Source organism: Parasteatoda tepidariorum, chromosome 7 (genome assembly GCF_043381705.1).
Source record: "Parasteatoda tepidariorum isolate YZ-2023 chromosome 7, CAS_Ptep_4.0, whole genome shotgun sequence".
NCBI classification, from domain to species: domain Eukaryota; kingdom Metazoa; phylum Arthropoda; class Arachnida; order Araneae; family Theridiidae; genus Parasteatoda; species Parasteatoda tepidariorum.
Genome location: NC_092210.1, coordinates 32857966 through 32883348, shown reverse-complemented (window position 1 = coordinate 32883348; position 25383 = coordinate 32857966). Strand labels below are relative to the sequence as shown.

General features: G+C 31.1%; 2 protein-coding genes across 2 annotated transcripts in view; one reads left to right on the top strand and one right to left on the bottom strand.

The window, feature by feature from the left end:
- The window catches only part of LOC139426007 (uncharacterized), a 491229-nt gene that overhangs the window by 423171 nt on the left and 42675 nt on the right, over nt 1-25383 (top strand). The window lies entirely within an intron of this gene.
- LOC107443027 (carcinine transporter) lies at nt 469-25383 on the bottom strand. Its single transcript, XM_043048008.2, has 10 exons — nt 24706-25383; nt 21293-21396; nt 14624-14778; nt 12489-12657; nt 10512-10638; nt 6459-6571; nt 4345-4559; nt 3323-3504; nt 2395-2558; nt 469-1423 (listed from the first exon to the last, which is right to left on the bottom strand). The coding sequence occupies exons 1-10, from the start codon at nt 25114-25116 to the stop codon at nt 1372-1374; spliced, it is 1692 nt and encodes a 563-aa protein (XP_042903942.1). The 5' UTR covers nt 25117-25383; the 3' UTR covers nt 469-1371.

Here is a 25383-nt window from a genome sequence, read left to right as displayed (position 1 = left end):
TTCTTTTTTTTTAATTGCTCAATAAGGTAAATTTTAAGTTGAGTAAGAGCATTATTTTAAGTGCCGAATTGTATCGAGTACATTTTGTTGAGTTAAACTTTTAAAAACGTGCTATGCATAATTTATTTAGTGAAAATTCACTAATACCAATACAATGTGTAGTATCAAATTAAAAAACAATGTGAAAATTCATAAGTTTATTTAATGAGACAGTGAATTAATTTTTGTTAAAAGTTTTATTCGTAACAAAAAGCATTCATAAAATCTTTCAAACTGCAATAAAAGAAATATATACATGTTTATATACAAAATTACATTATTTACAAATCCATCCTAGAGAAAATATTAACAAAATTTAAATAAATTCTCAAATTTATTTAAATCAGTGAACACATTTTAATTCCTTTAGAAACACAATCTTCATGAAATTGGAATCATGTTAATTTTTCTCCCACGCTGATTTTTTTTTTTTTTTTTTTTTTTTTTTTTTTTTTTTTTTTGAGACTCAAAAATGCATCCATTGCATTTCTAAATTAAATTTGCGAATTTATAAACGTAATTTGCTTTTAGTCGTAATGTTATAATTTTTATTTCATATTACTTTTAGATTTGCGACAGTCAGCTTTGTTCATTTAAGGAATGAAATATAATGGAATAAGTTACAAGTAAAAGTCTAAAACGTGGTTTTTTTAAGGTTGGAATTTTTAAGTATTATTAAAAAGAACAAATGTTTTGGTAAAATTGTTACAATTTTTTCTATCGTATTGCTCATGAAGTAGAAGCGATTCAAACTTCATCCAAGCAGTCATTTGCAATCATTTGTGTTACATAAGCCTTTCCTTCAATGCATAGTTTTAGAATCTTTATCAACAGATGCAGTTAAACGTATTAACCTACAAGCGTTCGTAATTCAACTTCAAACACTTCAGCAATAAGGAAAGCGAGACGATAATTATGAGCAACACCGAATTTTCTTCTCCAATCTAACTGGAATTTAAACCCGACTTACTCCGAAGTGTTTCGTCAGATTTTGATAATTTCTCTTTATTTTTTTTTACAGCTTATCAAGTTGCGATCCCAATTCTAATGATTATTATTAATTTTTTTTTTTTTGGTTTATTTTTGACAAGGATATTTATTTATTAAGGGCGTTTCTGTGACTGAGGAGATTTCTTTTAAATTTTAGGATTTTAGGAGAAGTGTAAATTTATAACATTTTGCACTTCTTCGTAGATGGAGAACTATGAATGTTTTTTTCTGATCTAGAGATGACGGTTGACCTTTGAGCAAAGAGTTCATATTCATTTTTTCCAAAGATGAACACCATTGGGAATTTGAATTATTCCAAAAAAGTAGGAATGTGGAACACATCTATACTTTCACTGTTTCTTCTACAACTTCCTCGTCTTTCTCAACATCATGACTGAAAGAAAAAAACATTAATCGTTAAAAAAAAACATGAAAATTAGCTAATGTTTAAATTATGTTTATGGTGCGGGGTTTCCAAAAATGGCCGACAATTTGAAAAATGAATTATAGGTAATTGGAAGAAGATGAAAATATAAGATTTGCATCATAGAAGGAAATCCGAAGACTGGATGCAAATTTTGTCTTTAGAAGGCTCGATTTGTAAAGCTATAAATCATATTTTGCTGCATATCAGACCATTGCAAATGAAATATTTGGTTGGATGTGTTTTAACCTCGTCACCAGACTGCTACGCACAGTAAATGTAGATAGTGGTTATTTTGAGAAACATAGTATTATTATCTTTAGGTAGCAGCGCCATCTGTTAACGATCTTTATAACTAATTTTTGAAATTAAGCGATAATTTAAACTGACTTCCTAAGCAGAACGCAGCTAACCGTACATTGCTATCTCTTTCCGTTTTTCTATAAAATATTATCTTTTAAATGTAGTTTGTTATGCTGATTTCAAATTTAAAAGCCGTTTTGCGTCAGGCTTTGAAGATGATGGCAAATATTAATTTTCATTCATCAATTTTTAAAAAAAGATTTTGTTATTTCATCGGGGAAAATATAAACAATCAACAATTGATGTTTTTTTAAAATTAATTTATATTCTTTTTTTTCTTTCATATTTTCGTTATTTCTTTGGAAAAATTGCGCACATTTGATGTTTTTTCTAATTTATAATCTTTCTATTTTTAAAGAAATATACAGTACATAAATATAAAGTGAGTCTTTTTCCTTTTATTTACAAACTCAGTGTGTGTGGCTTAAATCGGTAAATTTATCCAATTTTGCTATTCGTTTATTGTTATCAATCTGTTAATGTTATCAAAAAAATTTTGTCCCAAAGTTATCGCATTATGAGGAGAATACTGTATGTAATAAAGTCGTTAGTTGAAATTAAAGAGAGAAAAAAATTACCCGCAGCAAGGCAAGCAAGCTCTAGCTGTTCCAAATTCTTCAGAATCTTGAATAGTTTGTGGTAATCGACGATGAAGAGTTTCTGGAACAAGAGGGGCAACTAATCCAGCTGAGACACATAATGCGCCGATTATTAAGAATGGGATTGCCTTGTTGTAGATTCCCTGGAATACATTATTTTGTACAGAAAGCAATAAAATACACATATTATCAACAGTATTTAGGCTAGAAGAACTAGAATATTTACCCGAGTGTGTATAGCTTTATTCTTTGGAAGAATATTACGTCTCCGTTGGCTGGTGATAATTTAATGTTTAAATAATGATATCTTGATATAACATAATATGTTAAGTTTGTATAAAAAGTTTTCGAGTGCTAAAAAGTTCTCAAAATATAGCGAAACACTCAAAAAGCAAAATTAATATTAAGGGGTGCAAATTTTGAGCTGCTCTCCTGACCATGTTTTCAATATATCGGCTGTCCCTATATTTTTGAGGTCAGAAATCCGAATACAGCGAAAAAAGGGTATGTTAATTTCAGAGAAAATATTTTTTTGTATCTGATCTGTAATTTAAAATATCATATGCACTAATTAATTAGCATATTACAAGTCATCCCCTCAAACCAGCATATAAATTGTCATTTAACAAAAATTTTCACTGTTGTCAAAGTTGAACATGCTTCTTAGCGAATTTAAAATTATAAAAAATGTTATTGATTTAGGTACAGGTCAAAACCTAGAGAGAATAATTTCCTGGGAAAAATAGGGTTTCGGTGAGATTGAAATTTCATTTTGTAAATTAAGAATTTACACTTTTTAAAAACAGAAGCTCAAGAAATAAAGCTCAAAAAAATAAAGCAATCGTTTACCTTTTTTTAAAATTAAGCAGAAAAATTTAAAAAAAGAAATCATGTCAAGCTTTCTTACCAGATAGCAGACATAGGGCATACAAATAACTGCTAAAGACGAGACAACAGATCCAACTCCCATTCCCAGAGCTCTGACAGGAGTCGGATAGAGCTCAGCTGCTTGCTGATAGATGACCATAAAAGCTGCAGCGGATCCAAATTTTCCCAACATCGAGGCAACAATTGCAGACCAGGCCATATCTGAAGAAGGTTAATTTATAATCTTTAGGTTAAGTAAAAGAAAAAATAAGGTATGAAAAACTTTGAGAGTATCTCGATGAAACAGAAAGTAACAGCATTAAACTTATTTAATTAAAATAAACTAGCCACCAGCGCTTGACACCTTTTAAACAAGGTAGAATTTCAAGTATATTGAGGTTAAAAATTATATTGTCGTAAACCAAGCTAATTTATAAAAGTCAACACATATTACACCAGAGACTACTACTGAACTAAACTCAGTGGCGCGACAGCCCATAGAGGGCCAAGGCCTACTGTGCCCTTCTCAGTTTTCTTGACCTTGGGCTCTGGAGTGCAGGAGCAGATGTTTCGGTCAGGTGGTCAGCCGAACGCGGAGCCCCCAGTGTTTAGTTCCCAAGCATGCTTGGCACTCATTTATCGACCCACTGAAGGAATGAAAGGCGGAGTCAACCTTACCCGTAATTTACGTCGTGATGATTTGATTTTTAAATATTCTCTTATGATTTTTAAATATTCTCTTAATTATATATATATATATGGTCATATATATAACTTTAAAAACAGCCAACTTTAAAAATGGTATAGACCATTGATGAAATTGACTGTGATAAAGATATTTACTGTGTTTTATGCAACTTCCAAATATCTTAACGTAACTGACATTCGGAGTTTCCTTATAAACGTTTCAGTTTTATAAGCTAAAGACCCATTTACATTTTTCAAGTCGTTATAAAATTATTACCTCGCAAAGAATTTACGGTAAGAAATTTTAATTTTAGAACACTAAATTGACAACATTTTAACAAAATTGATACATCGAAGAGTAGAGTTTGTATTCACCCTTGGTGAGGAACGATGGAACTAAACAAGCAACTCCTGTGAGGAAAACGAATAGTGTATTGGACCACCTTCGACCTATTTTCTCCATCAACAAATAGGCAAGAGGAAAAGCGGGAAGTTCAACTGCAGCCAGAAGGAAAAAATTTAGGAAGTCGTTCTTTCCCAAATTTGTTGCATTGAGAGTCAAACCAAAGTAAGCCACAGCAATGGCAGTCCTGCAAGAAATGAAATACAATAAAAGTTCGATACAGCGAGCACAGAAAATTATACAATAATTCCGTTACTAAGATAATTTCCACCATAGATAAGTCACCAAAAAATACTAATATTAAAGATACAAAAATTATAAGAAGTTAAAAATTACTAGATATCTACTATTGAGACAATTTTTTTTCTCTTTTTAAGGAAATACATTTTCGTTTAAGTGGGGAATAATGTACGAAAAAGAGTTAAATGGGAGTCATTTCTATTTATTTCTGTTATCAATACAAAAGAAGTTAAAAACTGACATCTTTTCATCTTATTTTCCATTTATACGGCATTGGAGTAAGTCTTTAAGTATTAAAAATGAAGCCCATAAAAGCAATAACAATAATATATGTATTCACCACATATATTATTTCCCTTCCTGATCGCTTCCTAGTTTACTAATAAAAATCAACTTTTAGAGTTATCATTGCTATCAAAAGCTATCATACTTCATTTTTTTTTTTTAAATTCTGCTATTTTAAACATTAAATATGTGTATTTGCTTACAAGCTCACTTTAACCAAAAAATCCTTTTACTTTGTAAATTATTGTTATAACAGACTTTTATTAAAATTGAATTTTTGAAAAAATATTTTAAATTTCTTTTTCAAGCAATTCCCAATGAACAAAATTTGTTCATTGGGAATTGCTTGAAAAAGAAATTTGTTTATTATTAATAAACAAATAATAAATAATAATAAATTTTTTTATTATTATTAATAAACAAAAAATGTACAGTCCATTTCAACAGTTCAACTACTGTTCTTTTTGCTTATAGATTTTCAAAAATCAGTAAAAATAATATGAATTAAAAAAAAAGTTTTTTTCATATTATTCTTGCTCTTATATTTGATTCATAAATATAAATTACCATGAAAAAAAATGGTAACAAAGATTGCATCTACTGTTTAAAATTACAAAAAATGTGCGTCGCGATCTTTCCACAATATATAAAAGTTTTTACACAAATGCATAGCATTCAGATATGAACGCGTTTTATATTTAATATTTGCTTAGATTATTTTTAAACCATGGGTTAAAATAAACTTTTATCCATTAACCCTTTAACTCAGAATTTTTATTTAACATATTTTCATGTTTTTCTTCTTCATTATTTTATATTAATTTAGGTCAAAATGAGGGAAAAATATAGTATTTAGTACTTCAATAAAATACAGCATGAAACACCGGCGTCTTTTTCTGCGTTAAATGTGAAATCTTTTAAACACGGCTCGCTTCCAAACCGTAGTTTTCAAATTTACAGTTATTCAGATTCAAGAGAAGCAGTCATTCATCATCGAAATGTCTTTAATTCACAAAACCAATTATTGATAAATTTTTGAATATGAGTGAAAAAAAAACACAAACTACATTTTTTGGATTTAATATTTTAGAACAAATATAATTCCGATAATCTAACAGATTTTTTTAGTAACTATTAAATTGTTTTTTTATAATTAAAAAATACCAAATCATATATGTTTGCTTGTAGTTAGAGAGTGACGGAAAAATATATATAAAATGGGTACAGGTATCCGATCTGTGTCAAAAGGTTAAGGGTGAACAAATGAAATAACTAAATATTTTTTACACTATGTCCAATCATTATTGAGATAAATAAGAGCAAAGGTGAGATTGAAATAATCGAAAGCAAGCTTCATTGCCTTGTGCTTCTGGAATATGCTCACCTTATGCTACGATTCGGCTAAAAGCTTCATTGGATTTAGTATATTTCAATTATGATAGGTGAAAATTTGAAAACCTATTTTGTACTTTTTTCCTGTGTTTAAAGATGTTTCATTTTTTTAAAATAAACTTATTTTATTTTGAGAAATGTGTATTATAGAGTAGAATGCAGCACATACCAGTTTAGAGTAATAACTAATAACTTTTTTCTTAATTGAGGATACTTCAATAAATCTAGAAGTGATGGGTTTGTAGAATCTGATGTGCTGGTTTTGTTAGAGTCATTAATAGCCTGTAAGTAAATAAAAACTATTAAAAAATACATTAATTAATTTACTTGCGCAATAAATACATCATAACCCCGGAAACAGAATTTACTGAGTGAATCTGCAATACTGTTCAATTTGAGGCTGCTAACAAATCCAAAACCCTAATGCAGTATTGTAAAAATACAGTTTAATCTGACATATGCACCGAAGAGCCATTACATTATGACCACCCTGCTAATAGCCTGTAGGACCACCTTTAGCCCTCAAAACTGCTAGCACCCGCCGTGGCATTGATTCCACAAGGTGCTAATAGGTAGTCTGAGGTATCTGGTACCAAGCGCTCTCCAACTGGTCCTGCAATTCCCTCACATTGTGAGGGAGTAGCGTGGCAGCACGAATTTGGTTTTCCGAGTAGGACCCCAAATGCTCTATTGAAATAAGGTGAGGTGAATTTGGGGGGCCAAGACATGACTTAAAAGTCACTGGAATGTTCAACGAATCAATCCATGAGGATTCGACCCTTATGACATGGTACATTATCCTGTTGGTAAACACCATCCCCCGCAGGAAAAACTGTTGCCATGAATGGGTGAACCTGGTCTGCAACTATGTTCAAGTAGCTTACAGACGTCAGGGATTGTTCTATGAGGATTATGGGTGCCCCTTGAAAACATTGTTCCTGGGCGAGAAACCATGAAAACCTAGGCGAGCCCATTGTTATAGATGGAGGGTGGTCATAATGTAATGGCTCTTCGGTGTATATTGCAAAATTTGGAAATATTAGGGCCTTAAAAACTGAACAGTGCGCGAAAAAAAAAGAGGATCAATTTAATTAATTATAGAGGAAAATATTTTAAATTATTAAATCACAGAGAAAACAACGTACTGTCTCTGTATAAACGTACCTCTTTATTGTTGACTAAATTGGATTTCTCACGCCCAAACTATGGACGGAAGCCGTAATCTGGGAGTATGGCCGCAATAGTTTGGCCAGGAGAGCGGCCCGAAATTTGAACTGCTGAATGTTAATTTTACTTTTTCCGTATTTCGTTATATCGGGAACTTTTTAAGCGAATTGAAAACTTTTTGCACGCAGTTATAAAATTCGATTAAGCAAAGATAATTTTATGCAAAAATTAACTTTCAGTAAATATTTATTTTTCCTTAATTATTTATTTTTCCTTAATTATTTATTTAATAATGGTTCAATAAATTTTGAATTGTAAAAAATAATTTTCTTTTACATTACTTAAAAGAATTTAATTTTACATGGTAAATTTCGAAATTTGAGCGAAATCGGTCGAATAGTTCGTGAAAAATCAAGCTATAAAAAAAATTATTCATTTTTTTCAATAGAATTTCCTGTGAATAAACGAATTTTGTAGTTATGTAATGAAGCTAAAACAATTCCAATTTTTGCTTGGTGGCTTTACGTTATTAGATTAAATAAGGCATGTATAGTCGTACATCCGATCAAATATTCAAGCAAATATTTCCTTTCGAAATCAAAATTATCCTTTTCGATGGGCTGTAAAAAACGTATTTTCACAGTATTTATTTAAGTTTGCATATTATTGGTGCAGTTTTTATAGTTACCAAAAATACTAATATAGAACTTTACATCTATACTATTATTTTTGAAACATAGTAAAACAACAGTAATTGGTATTATTATTACCAAATACCTATTAATAAAACTAATTGTTATTAGTGTCAATAATGGTGTAGCGTCGTTTTTGTTTGATTCTCTTTAACGAATAAGTTCCTTTTTTTCTTAATTTTTGATTTTAAGGAGACTTTTTTCCCAATAAATTTCTTTTTCCAAAATTAATTACAGATCATTGGCGTCAATAATTGTGTGGCGATTTTTTTCACTTTTTTCCAAAACAAATGAGTGCAATTCTCCATTAATTTCTTTTCTTATATAGTCTGTTTCAATTGCTGCGAATTTTTAAGCATTTAATTTTATAGAAACACATTCAAAAAATATAATTATAAAAAAATAAGCACCTCACGCGTTTATTTTTCAGTGTTTATTATACTCAGACAGCTTTAGGAATACTAATTTAGTGACGTAGTCCACGCATGTTACTACTTTTACCTTGATCAGTCAGTTTATCAAACGAAATGGATGAAAAAATAACTAACTATTAAAGAAAGGCAATAACTTTTTTTATTTATTAAATGGAGCTGTAGGGCTATTAAACACCACTGGTGTTATCATTAAATTATTTGAAAAAACGGAAAACGGGTACTTGCAACTCAAGAAGAAGTTCTCCGCTGAAAAAATATGGATGGGCCTAATAACGTGGTTGTGCTTGGCTTGTTAACAGTACGACTATTATAGGTTTGGTTTATTATCCCGCTGAATGAAATTCCAGTTCAGATTTAATGGGATATCAGCAAGTAACATCACGCGCGTGTGTTATGAACCTGATTGGCTGCTGAATCGTGGCATAAATAGATGCCATGATTTAACCTCGCCTGACGTAGCTTGCATGTTTCCAATGCCTCCTATGCATGCCTACTGTTCAATTTAACTTATAGCAATTAAATTCAATATTAAAATACTGTAACTCAAACGTTTCTTCAGAATGATGCAATTGAAATTTTTGAACGATTTCTAGAATCGGTTACTAAAATTACTCCTTCTTTTCCCTGTTTGAATTTTAGAGCGTTAACACAATTGGTTCTGGAGTTATAAGAGAGATACACAGACACACACGCAAAAATTATTTATTTTATTGTTATAAGATTATTTATTTAACATTTTTATAATTAAAGAATATTTTAGGGATTCGCTTTGATTTATTATATTTTATTTAGCAACGAAATGTCTGATAAGATTAATTTTAGCTACTTAGCAATAAATAAAATTCTCGAAATAGAATAAAGTTCACCTTATCTGAGACTTATCAGCAAATCTAATTTTCAGGAAGTGATAACTGTTTGTTGATACTCACTTTTCTTATTTTTTTTATTTTGACTTTTATTTCCCAGGGAGTTAGGAAAAGAAAAAAAAGTTTTAAGCAGTTTGTAAAATAATCATAATTTTTTTTTTTCTTTTTTTTTTGAGACAGAGTCTTGCTGTGTCACCTAGNTTTTTTTTTTTTTTTTTTTTTTTTTAAATACTTGTGAAATGACAAAAAATTCGTTTTCTGATTTCTAACTAAGATTATCTTTGAACTAGTTAATGGAACTGTTTTCAACATTAAGATTGTAACTCTTTTAGGTAATGATAGAGTAGTTAAGAAAATAAATGTTGCGATTAGCTACGTGCAGTGCGCACAATATAAAAATGTACAACTTGACTTCTCAATAATCTTCTTATCTTCATGGTTTGAGAATTTACCACTAATGTTAAGTAAATTAATAAGTTTCAGCGATATCATAATACTATAATTTTGGTTTAGTTCTAAATTAAAATATAATTGTTTATATTTTTATTGAAATGAAAGTATAAATTTTTTTTTAAGCATCCGTAATAAAGCTCAAAAAATAATGTGTATTAAGAATAACAGTCGTTTCGTAAGATAGAGAAGGATCCATTATTGGCGATTTATCTAAAATGGTTTTATCTGAAAGTCGAGCCAGCAAAGCCGCTTGTCTGCTAAAAGGATTCGGTGAAAAATTAATTAAAAACGTAATAATAGCAGAGAATATTAAGAAAGTAAGAAAAATAAATTTTGCAGGTAAATACCTTGAAACAAAAGACAAAGAAATATTTTACAGGAAACAATGCCTTTTTAACTTTTATAATTTTTCTGATAAGAACCAAAAAAATCTGAAAAATCGAAATTCCTTCTTGTAAGAAAACATGAGGACACCAAATGATTTTTCAGGCCAATAATAATGTTCCGACAACAATAGAAAAGTTTTTATACCACAACGTTTTTACGTAAAATAGAGAAATAAGTTATTCTCTAATAAGAATAAAAAGTAAAGAAAAGAATGTATGTTTACTTTTAATCGAGGGAGTAGATCTTTTGGGACTTTGGTGCCATTACAGTGAGCCATCTCTTTTATAATTTCTGCGGCTTCTTCACAACGATTTTGAGTCATAAGGTATCTCGGAGAAGGTTTTAAATAGCTGGAAAGAAAATACGAGTATATTTACTACTACTAGCTTATACTACTATTATACTAGCTATTATAGACTACTAGCTCATAAAGGCATTCTTAAAAAGACAGATAAGTTATGAAACTTTCACGTAACATGATTTAAATGTTTGTAATTGTTTGAATTTATACAAATTACAGAATTTATATAGTATATAGTGACTAATTCATTGTTTAGTCTTTTGACATTTTTATGTAAAAAAATATTTATATAAAGCTTAAAGGTTTCAGTGTAATAGTAAGAAAGATGTCAAATGCAGAATAAAATTTATTTCTGAACCATCAAACCCTTTTTACACACAGATATGGTTTAAAATTAGGAAACCTTCACTCTTGCTTGCTATTTAACATTGCATTGAAAAAGCAACCAGAAACTCCAATTTTACTACTAGGGGTACAATTATTCAAAAGTCTATTCGAATATTGGCTTATGCAGTTGGCATTGATTTAATAGGACGTACCAAATAGGCTTTTACCCAGCTTGAGGCTTCTGCTAAAACATTGGGTTTAACTATTAATCAGGATAAGACCAAATTTATGGCTGTCAGCAATGGAAATTTTGTGTATTTACCTCTCGTGATTAATAACTATTCATTTGAAGGGGTCAGTCTGCTTAAATACCCAGAGACTGATATTACAATTAATAATGATATCAAAATTAAAGTTAATAAAAGGATAACGATGATTAATAGATGCCATTTTGGATTGAGAAACGAACTAAAATCAAAGCATATTTCCATTAAAACAAAAATTAATTTATATAATACTCTAATTAAACCTGCATAACTTTTGGACAGCGAAATCTGGCCTAAATGATGAAAACAAACTACTAATTTGTGAAAGAAAAATACTCAGAGCAATCTTTGGAGCTGTTAAAGAAAAAGATGTTTGGTAGATTCTGTACAATTTTGAAATACCCAGAAAATTTAAGCAAACATAATTTCAGTAGGTATACCAAACACCAGATGGATTACACTTAGAACCACAGGCATGAATAGAATGGAGAAGCCTAGCGTCTGATCGAGCCAGATGGAAACGACTCAGGGTTTTACTAAGCTGTCATGCTGATGGATACAGATAACTGCAAATGTACTGAACTCAAAAAGAATGGACTTAACTTTTGATTTGATGAATGGATTTGTCTTAGTATGCAATCCCAATGACTCCAAGGGTTGACTTTATGATAATTAGTTTACGTTGACGAAGTTTGCCATAAAAACGAACTTTTTTCTGAATAAACATTCATTTTTTCACAGAATTGGATACTCTCTTGATTTTCAAAACGACTTCTTGACTTTGAAAAAAAAAATGGGTAAGGGGTGCAGCCAAAATATAAAAAATATGGTCACAATAGCTTAGGCAAGATTGTCCATAATTTGAACCTCTTAACGCAAATTTTTCTTTTTATGTATTTCTTCAGCTGTTTTTAAAGTTTTCAAGCAAATTTTTTCTGTAAAATCAGTTCATCCAAAGATTCCACTTAAAAAACAATTTTTATAATTGTTTATTTTTCTTTAAAATTTATTTTATTAATAATCGAAAAACAATTTAATTTTGAGGCATTCAAATGTTTACGTCATTTTAGAATGACAATAAAATACAAAATTTGTATTTTGTAGTTTAAAGTTACGTAGTTTAAAATCGTTTGAACAGTACAATATAAAAGTATTTTGATGAATATGAAATTAAGTAATAAAAGACAAATGTAAAATGTTTTTTAGTCTGTTTATCACTCCTCTGATCAGAATGCTTGAATATTAAACTGAGTTATTTATTTCTGTTTATGGGTATTAAGTCTGTTAAAAATAATGCCTTTCGTACCTTTTATAAGCCAAAAAAGCAGCAATTGGAATAGTGGTTACCAAACCCAAAGTTGTCCAGTGTCTTGTCAAATAAGCTATCAAAGCTAGGCAGCATGCCCCCAAAGTCCATAGTATCCAAGATACGCAAACCAAAAAAGATCGTTGATTGGATCCAACTTGTTCAACACCTGAGAAAGAAACAGAAATTTCATTATAAAAAAAAATGATATTGATTAATTACATAGTAATAATTGCATTAATTATAATGCATAATAACATTGTTTAGTAGTAAAATATAAATATAACAAATAAAGAAACACAGACCATATAAAATCGTAAAATAAGTTGGTGATAGAATATTAATTAAAGATTTATCTGGCACCGGTATGATAACGAATATTTCTTTCAAGTAAGTAATTTAAACGAAATAAATGATCCCAGGAATTTGAGTTCACTAAATGATTATCTATGAAGCTAAATGAATCCCCTATTGCCGCATATTGTTGGGACCTTGGGCTTAAATAAAATTTTTTAAATACGAAAAATTTATTCCACTACTGACACATCAGCTCATTTTGAGTCTTGTTTCATTAATATGAATGATGATTCCTTAGTAATAAGTCCCGGATAGTTAGCAGCACCACTTATTCGTGAGGCCACCTTCACAATTTTGATGTAGATCTGAATGGAAAGGAAATTTTCTTCAGATCCTTGTATTCATGTTAGCGACCGATCACAGGACTTCCTATTCCCCAGATCTTACGAGCTCGTGCATTGCATGCACTCGATCAACACCTCCTAGAAAGAACAGGCCTCAGCACGGGTTACCATAAATATCCCTTAGTAGTCCAAACGTAATGACATATTTTGTATTTTCAACCACTGCGCAGCTTTGTACCCCTAACGTAATGACATCTTTCTTATTTTTCGTCAACGGCGCAGTGAACTTCGTCACATCGGACTACTAAATTGATCCGTGCTGAGGCCTTTCTACTTCTAGGAGGTGTTGACTCGATGGGCCTTAGCAGAATCGAGGATCGAACCTCGGTTTCTCCCGGTGCTCGGTTCTCTAACCACTGGGCTACCACGGTTCGCACGCATGCATTCCATATGGAAATGTATCTTAACCTGATTTGACTCTTTTAGCCATTGCAGTCCTGGTTTGCTTCCCTATTATTTTACTGGCGATTTTTTCCATATGCTGTCTTGAGAGTCAGTGCCGTGTTTGAACCCAACGGAACATGTTTTTTCACGCTCATTTATGAAGCAAATAGAATTTCGTTTGATAAGTTTCAGACATTCAGTTTAACTGCATAACGTAGGTAATATTGCCATATCTATCATGCATAATCAACCTAGCGAAAATGTTAAGTGTTAATAAAATAGCAAAATTAAGGCAAAAAAGAAAAAAAAGGAGAAACGTAATAAATGGCCCTACATTCAGTCCTGTGTAAATAATTTAATTGTAATTTTGTCTAATTAGGTATTCATAATCAAATTATGGTTCACCAAAGAGATATGTGTCAAAATGAAATTTTCATATCATACAAAACGTAAGTAATGTCAAATATGCGTCAATCCTAATAATAGTGCTGTGGTAAAATAAATACCCTGTGGTTGTTTTACTTGTTTACTTCAGATTACTTCCATGATTTCGACGGTGGTCATTGATTCCTTATACTAAATGCTCTAAACTTTGTGCTTTTTCTATCGTATTGCTTCTTCTCCGATTGAATGTTTCAAAATCCTGTCTAAAATAATATATACGGTGGTTTCAGTTGCAAAAAAAACTTGCTCTTTTGAGCGGTTTTAGGAGCTCGATGCGATGGTTGATGATTACTACCATCATCTGTGGTATAAGTGAGTGCATGCGCCAATATTATCTTCAGATCATCGTTACGGATGAATCCTAAACCGTCTCCTACAGCTTTTTAGTGTAGCTCAAGCGCGACCTTAACTACCATAAAATATCAACCATAGTATATTTTATTGATAGCATAGGTAACAGATAAAACTGGAAGCAAACCCTCTTTCAAAGACAAGTGGCTGGTTATTTTTAAAAGAAAAAGAAAACAAAGTAAGTCATTTTAAAAGTAAAATGCTAGTCAAAGTAACATTTCCAGCACTTAATAATGCAGAAAAGAGATTACTTACTAATTATATATGGTAATTGGAAATTTGATGGAACGGTAGAGCCTGTGATTGTTCGAAGAATGGCAAATACTGCGAAAGTAGGTGAAAAGATTGATAGTACTCCAGAAACGAAAGCAACAGCAACATTTGCCATGAAAGCATTTTTTCTACCATTCCTGGAGGAGAAATAAAATACATGATTTATGAAATAAATATTATGATCATTGAGGTGAATACTAGTATTGATCAGAGAATAAAACAATTGGGAAAAATTGTTTTTTTTTTCGTTCTTAAAAAGAATAGTGCAACTGGAATTAGTTATTCCGTTTATTTAATTTTCATTTTATTTATTTTACGTTATTTTTAATTTTACGTTGTTATTATAGCATGTCATTACGGCAGAGTGGGTGAGTTACTTCTTGTTTCTCAATGGCGCCATCTATCGCTAAGAATTCGAGTTTTGCGACACACATACGTCTCAACCCGTTTATAGGGTAGACCAAATCATAAATCTACTCATTTGTCCGCAGATCGTAATTTTGGCCTGAAAAAGAGAATAATCAATCTCCAATTCAGCGCACCCAGAGGTATGATTTGTTATGAAAACGTAGAGGACTTTGTGACCCGACAGATCTAGCATGCACGATTTACTACATGGGAAGTTTTCGGCCGGCGGGATCGAATTCATGACATCTTGGACATGGGCCCAACGCCCTACCAACCAGGCTATTCCGGCCATTTTATTTTATTATTTTATTTTATGTTAATTTTATTAATTTTATTATTATTAGTTTTTATTTTATTTTATTTTATTTTATTTTTTTCAAAAATTTTCTCGTATTTTTCTCTATTTATTTTCATTTCTTATTTATTTCATTTTTTTTTCATTTCATTTATTTATCGATTTTTTGTTTTTTTTTTACAAAAGAGCAATTGACATTTTATTACTATTGTACCGACTTCTTGTAGAACCTTTGAAATAAGTTTCAAGTAAAATTTGGGGAAAAGATCACATCTTTTCCGTAAAGTGAAGTTCTAAAGTTATTTTCTGTTTTTCTCGCTCTCTATCTTAACTGTCAAGTTCATCTAATGTTAACAAAACGTTAAATTATGCAATGCAGCTTAGACGAAGACACCGAAAAAAAATTCACGTTTTTTAACACAACAGTGTCACGAAGACCTTGGATGAGGTCAACAAAATCTTCAAGGAACACAATAATTCTTAGTTCCGAAATAGAAATTTTCATTCCTGTTGGCAAGAGAGCAACTAAGTTTATTTTTCTTTCTTTTGGCCCATGTTCGTTATAATTATTTTGTTCACTAGGTAACAATCAAAACATTTTTGCGAACAATTAATGAATTACACTGTAAATTAAAACCGTTTACAAAATGTCTTTGCCTATTAGAATTCATGGGCACTCACCATAATTTGCAAAAAAATGCTAACGCACTTAAGTTAACGGGCATTAACATTTTTTCAGCGGCATTTTAAATTGATGGTCATGTTGTCGCATGAAAAAAAATCGCGATGATAGTCTCTCAAGTGATCGTGAATGATATCTATTCAACCAAAATCATACAAAGACAACGTTTTTAAATGGTATTTAGCAAATAACAGGACACTATTATAAAAAAATAGTAATCAACCATTTAAAAAGGAGCATTCAAAATTGATTTTATCTTACCAGCATGCGTGACTAGCCAATCAACTTCAGATTTTTTCTCCTTCTTTTTGATATAGTAATTACTACATGGAAGTCTTGTCTATTTAGTACCTTAGTATTTACTAACAGTAAGTATTTCTAGTTACTAGTACTTATTTTTAGTTACCTTAAAGGTTACTACTGGTACGTAGTTTTATTATTCCTTAATAGTTTTACTAGTTGGTATTTTTTGACATATTAATAGTTATGTTAGAACGTAGCTTTTATACCTCATAGTGATTTTGATATATCTTAGAAATCTTAATAGTTACATAAACCGAAATCCAAACAAAGGACTAACTACCCAAATCATTATTTTCTATTTTTTCAGCCTTGTAAATAAATATATTCTCAAATAAAACTATTAATACTGAAGGAGTTTTGTCTAGGCTTTTGGTTATAGAAAAACTCGTATTTTAATCTATAAATTTTAAGCTTAAAAAATGAGGAATGAATTTGATTTAGTGAAATGTTTGGTACGAGAGGGCTATTAAGCTGCGGTGCACTAAACTCAGGACAAATTTTGAAGAAAAAAATTAAAATTTTTGATCAGAGTAACAAAATAAAATGACACTGGAAACAATGTCTGATACAAAAACAGAACAGAGAAAACGAAGAAAAAAATATAAAAAATATAACTAAAACACAGCATCTGATTGTCGAGGAAGTTTTATTTACTTGATAATAACCCGGAAGTAAAAATAATGAGGTAATTTAATGTTCAAATAATAGATGCTATTTTTTTTTACAGAAGTCTTATATTATCTCTTTTTTTGCACTATAATGATATTTTTTAATTAAGAATCCAAAAAACAAACTTAAAATTAAATAAAACAATATTTAAGATATGCTTCCGAAATAATCAAACCATATTTTTCAAGATATGTTAAATAAAATAACTAACATGAAAATCTTTTTATATCTTTATGAATATTTGTGCTAGAAATTCAAAATGCCCCTATAGAGTATTAATATAATGATTCAACCTAACAACGATTTGACACGAAAAAATCGGTCAGGCGACAGGCGAAATTTGAACGAGAAATTGAATTGTTTATATAAAAACTAAAATTCAACTCTTAAACCTTTTTGAAATAGATTTTGAACTATGATTAGCGTACTCTTAGTAAAATAGGTTGAACTTTGAATCATTGTACCTTGAACTACAATGCTGTTCAAATTTGCTGCGATCTTAAATGAGATGTTAACATAATATGTACCATGTTTCTGTTTTAGTTGAGCTGGTATCCAACAATCAAGTTTCTGAAGAACGATATTATGGTTCAACTTAACATAGTACATATTTAAGGTAGTAACATCGAATTCGAATCATATTATGGTTCATAATTCTCCAAAACTGTGACAATATGGGACAAGTAAGTAAATTTTCAACTTCAAATCGAGAAACTGTCATCCATGCGAGTTCAAACTCATGCAATGTCTTGTTTATCCTTATTAAAATTGAATTAGTTTTACTAACAAATTATATATATTTTTTTCGAGCGGTTGACACTGAACTCTCGTTCTTTGTCTCGAAAGATGCCGGAAATGTTCCTCATTTAACGTTACCTGGTGGTCAGCCATAAACCTAAGTCATGGAGGCAAGCAACATTATCCCCGCCACATTACCATAAATAGTAATGTTCATACGGGTAAGCCACATTCACACATCACTCAACATAGGACACCTCGAATTTCTCCTTGTAATTTTAAATACCTTGTATTTTTCTTCATAAAACATTATTAAAAAGTGGTCTACGACATTATCTTTTTAGCATTAAAATTTTATGCTAGTTTAAATTTTCAAAATTAAAAAATGGCGCATAAGGATGTTTGCAATGCAGATGATGAATTGGGCAGAATCAGATCTTGCATGCTATAAGTATAAATTTATAAATGCCATTTTAAGGCAATCTCTTATTTATAAATAATATACGTTGTATGCACCTAAATAAATTTTACATTACAGGTAAGTACGCACAGTAGTAAATACAAGGTACATATATGTGTAGTAATCAGCTTTAAAAGAAATTGTAACGAACCCCAAAATATAAAAGCGTTAATTTTCGTTATTTGAAATGTATTTTGTTCCAAAAGAAACAAACTGAATTCCAAGTAGTGTTTAAGTTCATGTTGACAATTAGTTAGAATTTCGAAGAAGGAGCATTGTAACTCTCTGTATCCAAGAATACTGTATTTTAATACGAAGTGTCTGGAAAACATCGTTTTTGAATGAATGCCATCTCGAATGCATTTTAGCGAAGGCCAAATATTTTGGTTATATATTATTCGTTCAATTGCGACGAGCTCTTTCTTGGTGCATTTCAAAGTTTGCTCATTTTTTTGAATATGAGTCGCGGTGGCTCAGGGGCTCAGGTTCAAACCTCATTGATTTCTGGTTGGTATGAATTCTGCTCCCAGATCACACCGACCGCAGTGTTGACGTAAAATATCCTCAGGGGTAGACGGATCATAGGCTAGATTCCTTTTGCCGACGGGCTTATCGTCAAAGATTTTCGTGGTTTTCCTCTCGACGTAACACAAATGCTGGTTAGGTTCCATCAAAATATCCTCTACGAAGTCTGGTTTGTCCCGATGTTAATCCGAAAGTTCTTTGTCTTCTGGGTTGGGCTAAAAATTACAAGGCTGCGAAGTTGAACATTGATAGTTGTAAACTCAGAAGTGGGTCGACTGTTCAACACCAGATATAAAATAAAATGTTTCGAATGTAGGTGAATATATGGATCTATCGTATAACTCTGACAAGATTTTAAAATGTTGCATGACTTTGAGGATATCGTATTAGTATTGGTCTCATGGCAAGAGACCAACCAAGTTGAATCTTGGCAATTATTGGTTGATTTGGGGCTACTTTCAGTCCGTACCAACTATAGAGCTCAAACATAAATTACTTACAGTAATAGGCAGATTATTGCATTAGGCAGCTTATTTGTGCAAATGCCGTCAGGCTAACTGTGGGATTTTTTCTTTCGATAAAGCAGCAATATTCAAATACCGCAATACTTGAACTATGGAGTTACTTTTTTTCAAATTAGGCTCAAAACTATGAAGACGCGGTCTATCGAAAATCAATTTCTCAAATCTATTTCCTAAATAGAAATATTGTAATAGAAAACATTAGATGACACTTCCGATGCTTCACTTTACGGTAAAAGTGTCAGTTTCGTAGCACTAACATTTTGATGTAATTGACTGTTCTCTGTAGAAAAGAAGGAATCAGATGATGGACGAGCACTAATTTATTCACTTGTAAACAGGAGCACAAAAACACATAGAAGAGACTGATAATAGCTTCACAAAACATAGATTTTAAATGAGTATAACAGGACAAACAGGAGAAACAGCTCTAGTGCAGCATAAGGAATTCTAAATGTCAAAACTTAAATACACAGACAAATATTTTTTGTTCACAATCTGCCTCTCTCAATAAGAATAGTACTGAAACAAAAGTACTGAGCACCGACCATGTTACAGAAGGATTTTCGACTGTCTCTTTACATACCCTCGAGAATGCAAGCAGCTCTTCCTGGAAACACCCCTATTATACAATAATTGGTGCACTCACTGAATAAACATGAAGGAGCATATATTTCACAACTGTCGTTAAACCCAATTTTGGATTCAAGACTACTAATGTTCAACTCCGTAGCCTTGTAATGTTGAACCCAATATAGAAGAAAAGGGAACTCCTGGATGAATTATTGGGCGAAATTTGTCTTCTTGCATTACATTTCGATGGAACTAGCCCGTGTTTGCGTTATGATGAGAGAAAAATCACGAAAACCTCCCATGGCTAGCCTGACGGCAAAGGGACTCTAATCCATGATCCGTCCACCACTAAGGATATTTTACATCAGCAACATGGTCCGTGTGAGCCGGGTGTAAAATTCGTATCGACAAACCATCGTTGGGATTCGAACTCGGTTCACCTCATTGGTCATTCATCGGAATATCGTGCAAAACTTTCCTCTGGAAATATGTTGTTTTACAATATGGTGTACCATATACAACTGCATTCTTACGGAGCTTCTGAAGAAGTTTAAATAAGAATTCCTAATTCTCTAATTTTAATAAGAACTCCTTATCTGTCTCCATATAATTTGCGAATCTTGTATTTTGTTCAAAAAAGCCCTACGGTCTCAAGAGAGAAATAAATTCATGGATTGCAAGGATAACTGGTTTTAACAACGACAAAAAGAGCATGGCGATTAGTGCTACAATGGAATATATACCGAAACTGTAGTGGATGCCTCGTTTTTAATGACAGTGTAACAAATTGTGGTTTATGAAGGTTTCAAAATTGTCTAGAATAATAGGATAATTTTTGCAAATTTTGAAGCCAAATCCATTCAAATAAAGAAATGACTGTTTTCACATAATTGTTATTGTTGTTCATTTACGTCGCACTACAGCTGCACAATGGGCTATGGGCGACGGTCTGGGAAACATCCCTGAGGATGATCTGAAGACATGCCATCACAATTTTGATCCTCTGCAGAGGGGATGGCACCCCCGCTTCGGTAACCCAACGACCTGCACGCGAAGTCGAGCACTTTACGGTAGAACAGTTTAACGAGGAGCAATACCGCGCACCCTCGGTCCCAACGCAGACTGATCCAAGTGGTTGCCCACTCGCACTCTGACCGCAGCCAGTGATGCTTGACTTCGGCGACCTGCTGGGAGCCGTGTTTTAACGATCAGTTCACTGCGGGACATTTTCACAAAGAATAAAAGCTATAAAATGTAAATTCGTTCACCGCAAAATTTATGAAATACATAAACATGACCTTAAAGCTTAACTTAGCATGTAATTAAATAAAATATTATTTAAAAAAATTGTAAAAAATTGTGATAAAATAAAATGTGTTATAGATCGTGTCTTGTCAAACAGTTCAATTAGTAAAATGCTAATCCTTAAAGTATTTTTTTTTTTTTCACATTCAATTGGAAGAATTTCTGAACTTACCGATCAGCCAGCGCAGAGAAGATGAATGTTCCAAATACACTCCCGGCATTTGCTAAAGTTAAGACAAGACTTGGCAAATAGTTATCCTCACATACAAGATTCCACTGTAAGAGTACTTTAAGTTACCCATTGTTTAATTTATATGACATTCTCAACATATTATGAATTTAGAAAGAGATAATTTCACGAAATTCATTCCAGTCAGAAAACCATTTGAAACACAAAACGAAATCTTGTTAATGGCTTAAGAAATTATGATAATATCAACAGGATATCAAGGATTTTATTTTATTTTAAAACCGTCGTTAAATAGTCGACTCGAACTTTGATTTTACGGCAACCAATGTTCAACTCCGTAGCCTTTTAATTTTGAATTAAATCCAGAAGACAAGGAAACTCCTGGATCAAATATTGGGAGAAATTTATCTTCGAGGAGGACTTCTTGGTGAAAAAAATCCACATTTGCGTTAAATGGAGAAGAAAACAACGAAAGCCTCCTACAGTTAGACTGATGGCGAGGGGGGATATGAAAGACTTAGCATCTTTTGGTATGAAAGGGCACTCGTGGAAAAGTGTGGGTTCAATGCAGTATGTACTAAATGTAGACTCACTTTTGTGCCTAGACTAAAAAAGACAGTTATGTTTGTGAGATCTGTAAGTTATTTTTTTCTGTAACAAATAAATTTTCTACCATTTTATATTGTTTTATCCTGTTTTAAAATACTTTAAATTATTTTTTGTGAATTTCTTTTTGGAAGTTCCAATCATATCGCAAATGTTAATCACGTTTGAAACAGTATTATAAATATAAGTTACATAATTTTTTTAAAAGTAAGTATGGATGTAAACTACTTAGAAAGACATGATTGGCTTTCGTTGATGATAGAGCATGATGATGGAACAGTTTAATAAAATTTTGTATTATTGATTTGAGCCGAGAAGACAGATTTTGCCAGCTAGATATGGGAAAAGACTGCTAGTTGGTAACACTGGGCTGGCTCCTTCGTTAGACAGCCTCCATTATTTTGTAGATAGTTGCAGCAGACTTTCTTTGCTAACTGCTTAGCATATTTTATGAAGTTCAAAAATCAACATCTTGACTATGAGATTATTTACATTGGCAGCATTTACGGACATATTAATTACCGAATACTAATCATCTTTAACGAGACATTTTAGTTGTTATAAATGAGCTGGTTACCCAACAATAGAAACATTATGATTATTATAGAAAAGCATATAGTGAAATCATATGAGGAGTAATTAAATGTAAATTGGATAATAATCAAATTTATTCTTTTTAGATTGATGTGCACACACGTCAAAAATCTCGAAGCATTTAAAAAATAAATAGCTAACTGCTTATTCATAGAAACTCCTTGGTTCAAAGAAGGTGAACGGTTTCCATCATTGAAACGATGACACTTATTTTACTATTTTTCAAATATTTACTTAACATCTTATAATAATAGCATAATTGCCTAAGTATGTGTAGTACGGAAGATTATAGTTACATTTACAAATAAAAAACTATAATATTGCCAAATTTAAAGCCATAATCAATAGCCGAAAATGAATGACTGAACGAGCCCTCCGATTGCGCATTCGGTGAAAGTGACGCACAAACCGCTGGTGGAGAACTGAGGATCGTGAGTTCGATCCTGGCGGTTGATTAAACAACCGGTATGTATACGCATCAAAGTGCACGTTTAATTTGTTGTGGGTGAATGTTTTCTCGTTGGTCATGGTTTGGAAGTTTGGAAAAGGGTATCAGCTCAGCCACTGTCTACATCGTCTGACCGGGGTCAAAACTACATGGCATTTCTAAATAGCTGTTAAATGATAATGTTTGGCCATGGTTGAGTGCTGTGTGAGTGGCCCTACGACAGCAATTTTTCCATTCTCCCATTAGTCAGTTTTCTGTTATGCATTCTATTAAAAGTTTTATTAAGAAATTGATTATCTAAAGTAACAGATAAGTTAATTTGACATATATATGGTGTTATATTAAATGCACTATTTGAAGAAAAAAAACTAACTCGTGTGTGAACATAACATGTTTAGAGATTTGTACGTTATTGAATTAAATAATTTTGAGTTTGTTATTTCTTTGTTAGCTAGCGTAAGCAAACAGTGAAATATTTTTAAATAATTTAATTTTATGAAAAAATTAAGTATCTTTTGATTTAGTAATTTTTTTAGCTTTTGAAAGAACAACTAGATTAACGTTGTAAAATCATTAAAATTAAGCAATTATTTTTCACTTCTTGAATCTAATTAATTGTAAAAAGTAAAATTGTTTCTGATTGTATTTCAACTAGCGCTGCATTTATTTGCCCTTTTAATAACTTAATGCATTCTAATTTTAATGACACAAAATAAACAAAATAAATGCAAAATGCAAATGTATATGAAGTTTATTTTGTAATACGTTTGTAAAATATTAAGCAAATATTGGAAATAAAAATTTTTTTGCAAAGAAAAGAAGAGAATTTATCATATATAAAGAAAATTTATCATATGGAGCATATGAATAAACGAACTATAATGTGCATATTTCAGTTACTTGGGGAGAAACACATAGATTTAATACAAAAAGATTTATACTTGTTTTGTTATTATATTTTAAATCATAAATAGCTTTAAAACACAATGAATGCATCAGTTTATTGGGTCACAAAACTTGCTGTACTTAAGCGCAAATGCTGTTTACTGCAAATAAAAATAGGCATGTCATTGTATCAAGTTTTTTCTTAGTTTCAATATGAATACAATAATGTTTTAATCTTCCTTAAAATTATATTTCAATTTTATTCAAAAAAAATCTTAACTCACACACTTTATAATACATTTACACAATATCGCTTAATCAATAGTAAGCAGGTTTTGCATCTAATTATAATAATCTTCTAGTTTAAAATTATTTTTAATAATATTTTTGTTAAAATTTATTTAAATGTAAGAATTTCTTGAAAGTCAAATACATGGTGTTTTGTAATCATCACTCTTAATATACATTTTTAGAATCTTTGTTAAAAATAAAGTAAAAAAGTATACACATTTGCGGCCACAAACTACTTAGCTAGAAAAAAATAAAAATTTTATCGAAAACTGACGAATCACTGCTGAGGAAGTTAAAATTAAATGCAACAAAAACTGTTTGTTTAACAGAAGTTGAAAGACGATAATGGATTCTACTGGCAAATCAAACAGGTTTTGACGTTTTTACACGGGCGTTTCTTAGAAGTGATACGTCAAATTTCAATAACGTTTTTACTTTTTTCTCGCTAAAATATTAATTTGCTTCTCTTAATCTGAGTACTTCCTTTTTTGCAAAAACTTTTAAAATGTTAATTAAAGGAGGTAATCATGGAATATCCTGCTAATAATTTAAAAAAAAGGCAAAATCTTACTTTTGACACTATAGTTTCTTCATACCAATCTTTTTGATACATCCAACCGTTGTCACATTTTTTCACCGGTCTCCTTGTTATAAATTTTCCTTCGTTTTTAATCTCGGGGAGCTTTCCAGTTGTCATGTATTCTAATGCAAAGGCAGTAAAATTATAATCGTATCTTGTACATTTTGAAAAAGTTCCACCTGGTTGCATCGGAATTGAAATTCTCTTTATATCTAATTCGGAAATATTCAAAGACTGCAGTTCAGGAACAAGACACCAATGGTCAGGAGTAGCCACCATAAAAATAACATTCAGTACATAAAAAGCCGAAGCAAAAGTCGTTGGAATCATAAAGTTGATCAACAATGACTTTTGATATTTTCCAAAATCACCAACCTCTTTTAAAATTCCTTCGAAATCCATGTTTCAATAATTATTAAAAGATAACTAAGTATTAATAGTTAGGATTAAACTAAATTAAAATTTCGAAGAATGTCGATAAGAGGTTAATTGATTAGAAAAAATTGTAGAAATAGGAAAAATTGTATTCCGAATTTTGGAGAAGTTGGTAAACATTAGAAATAAGAAGATAGAATACAGTTGAAATAAGTTTTTCACTAGCTTAAAACTATATTTTTTGTCATCGTTAAAACGGTGCATCTTTTTTATTATAACTAAGTTGAACTGCGC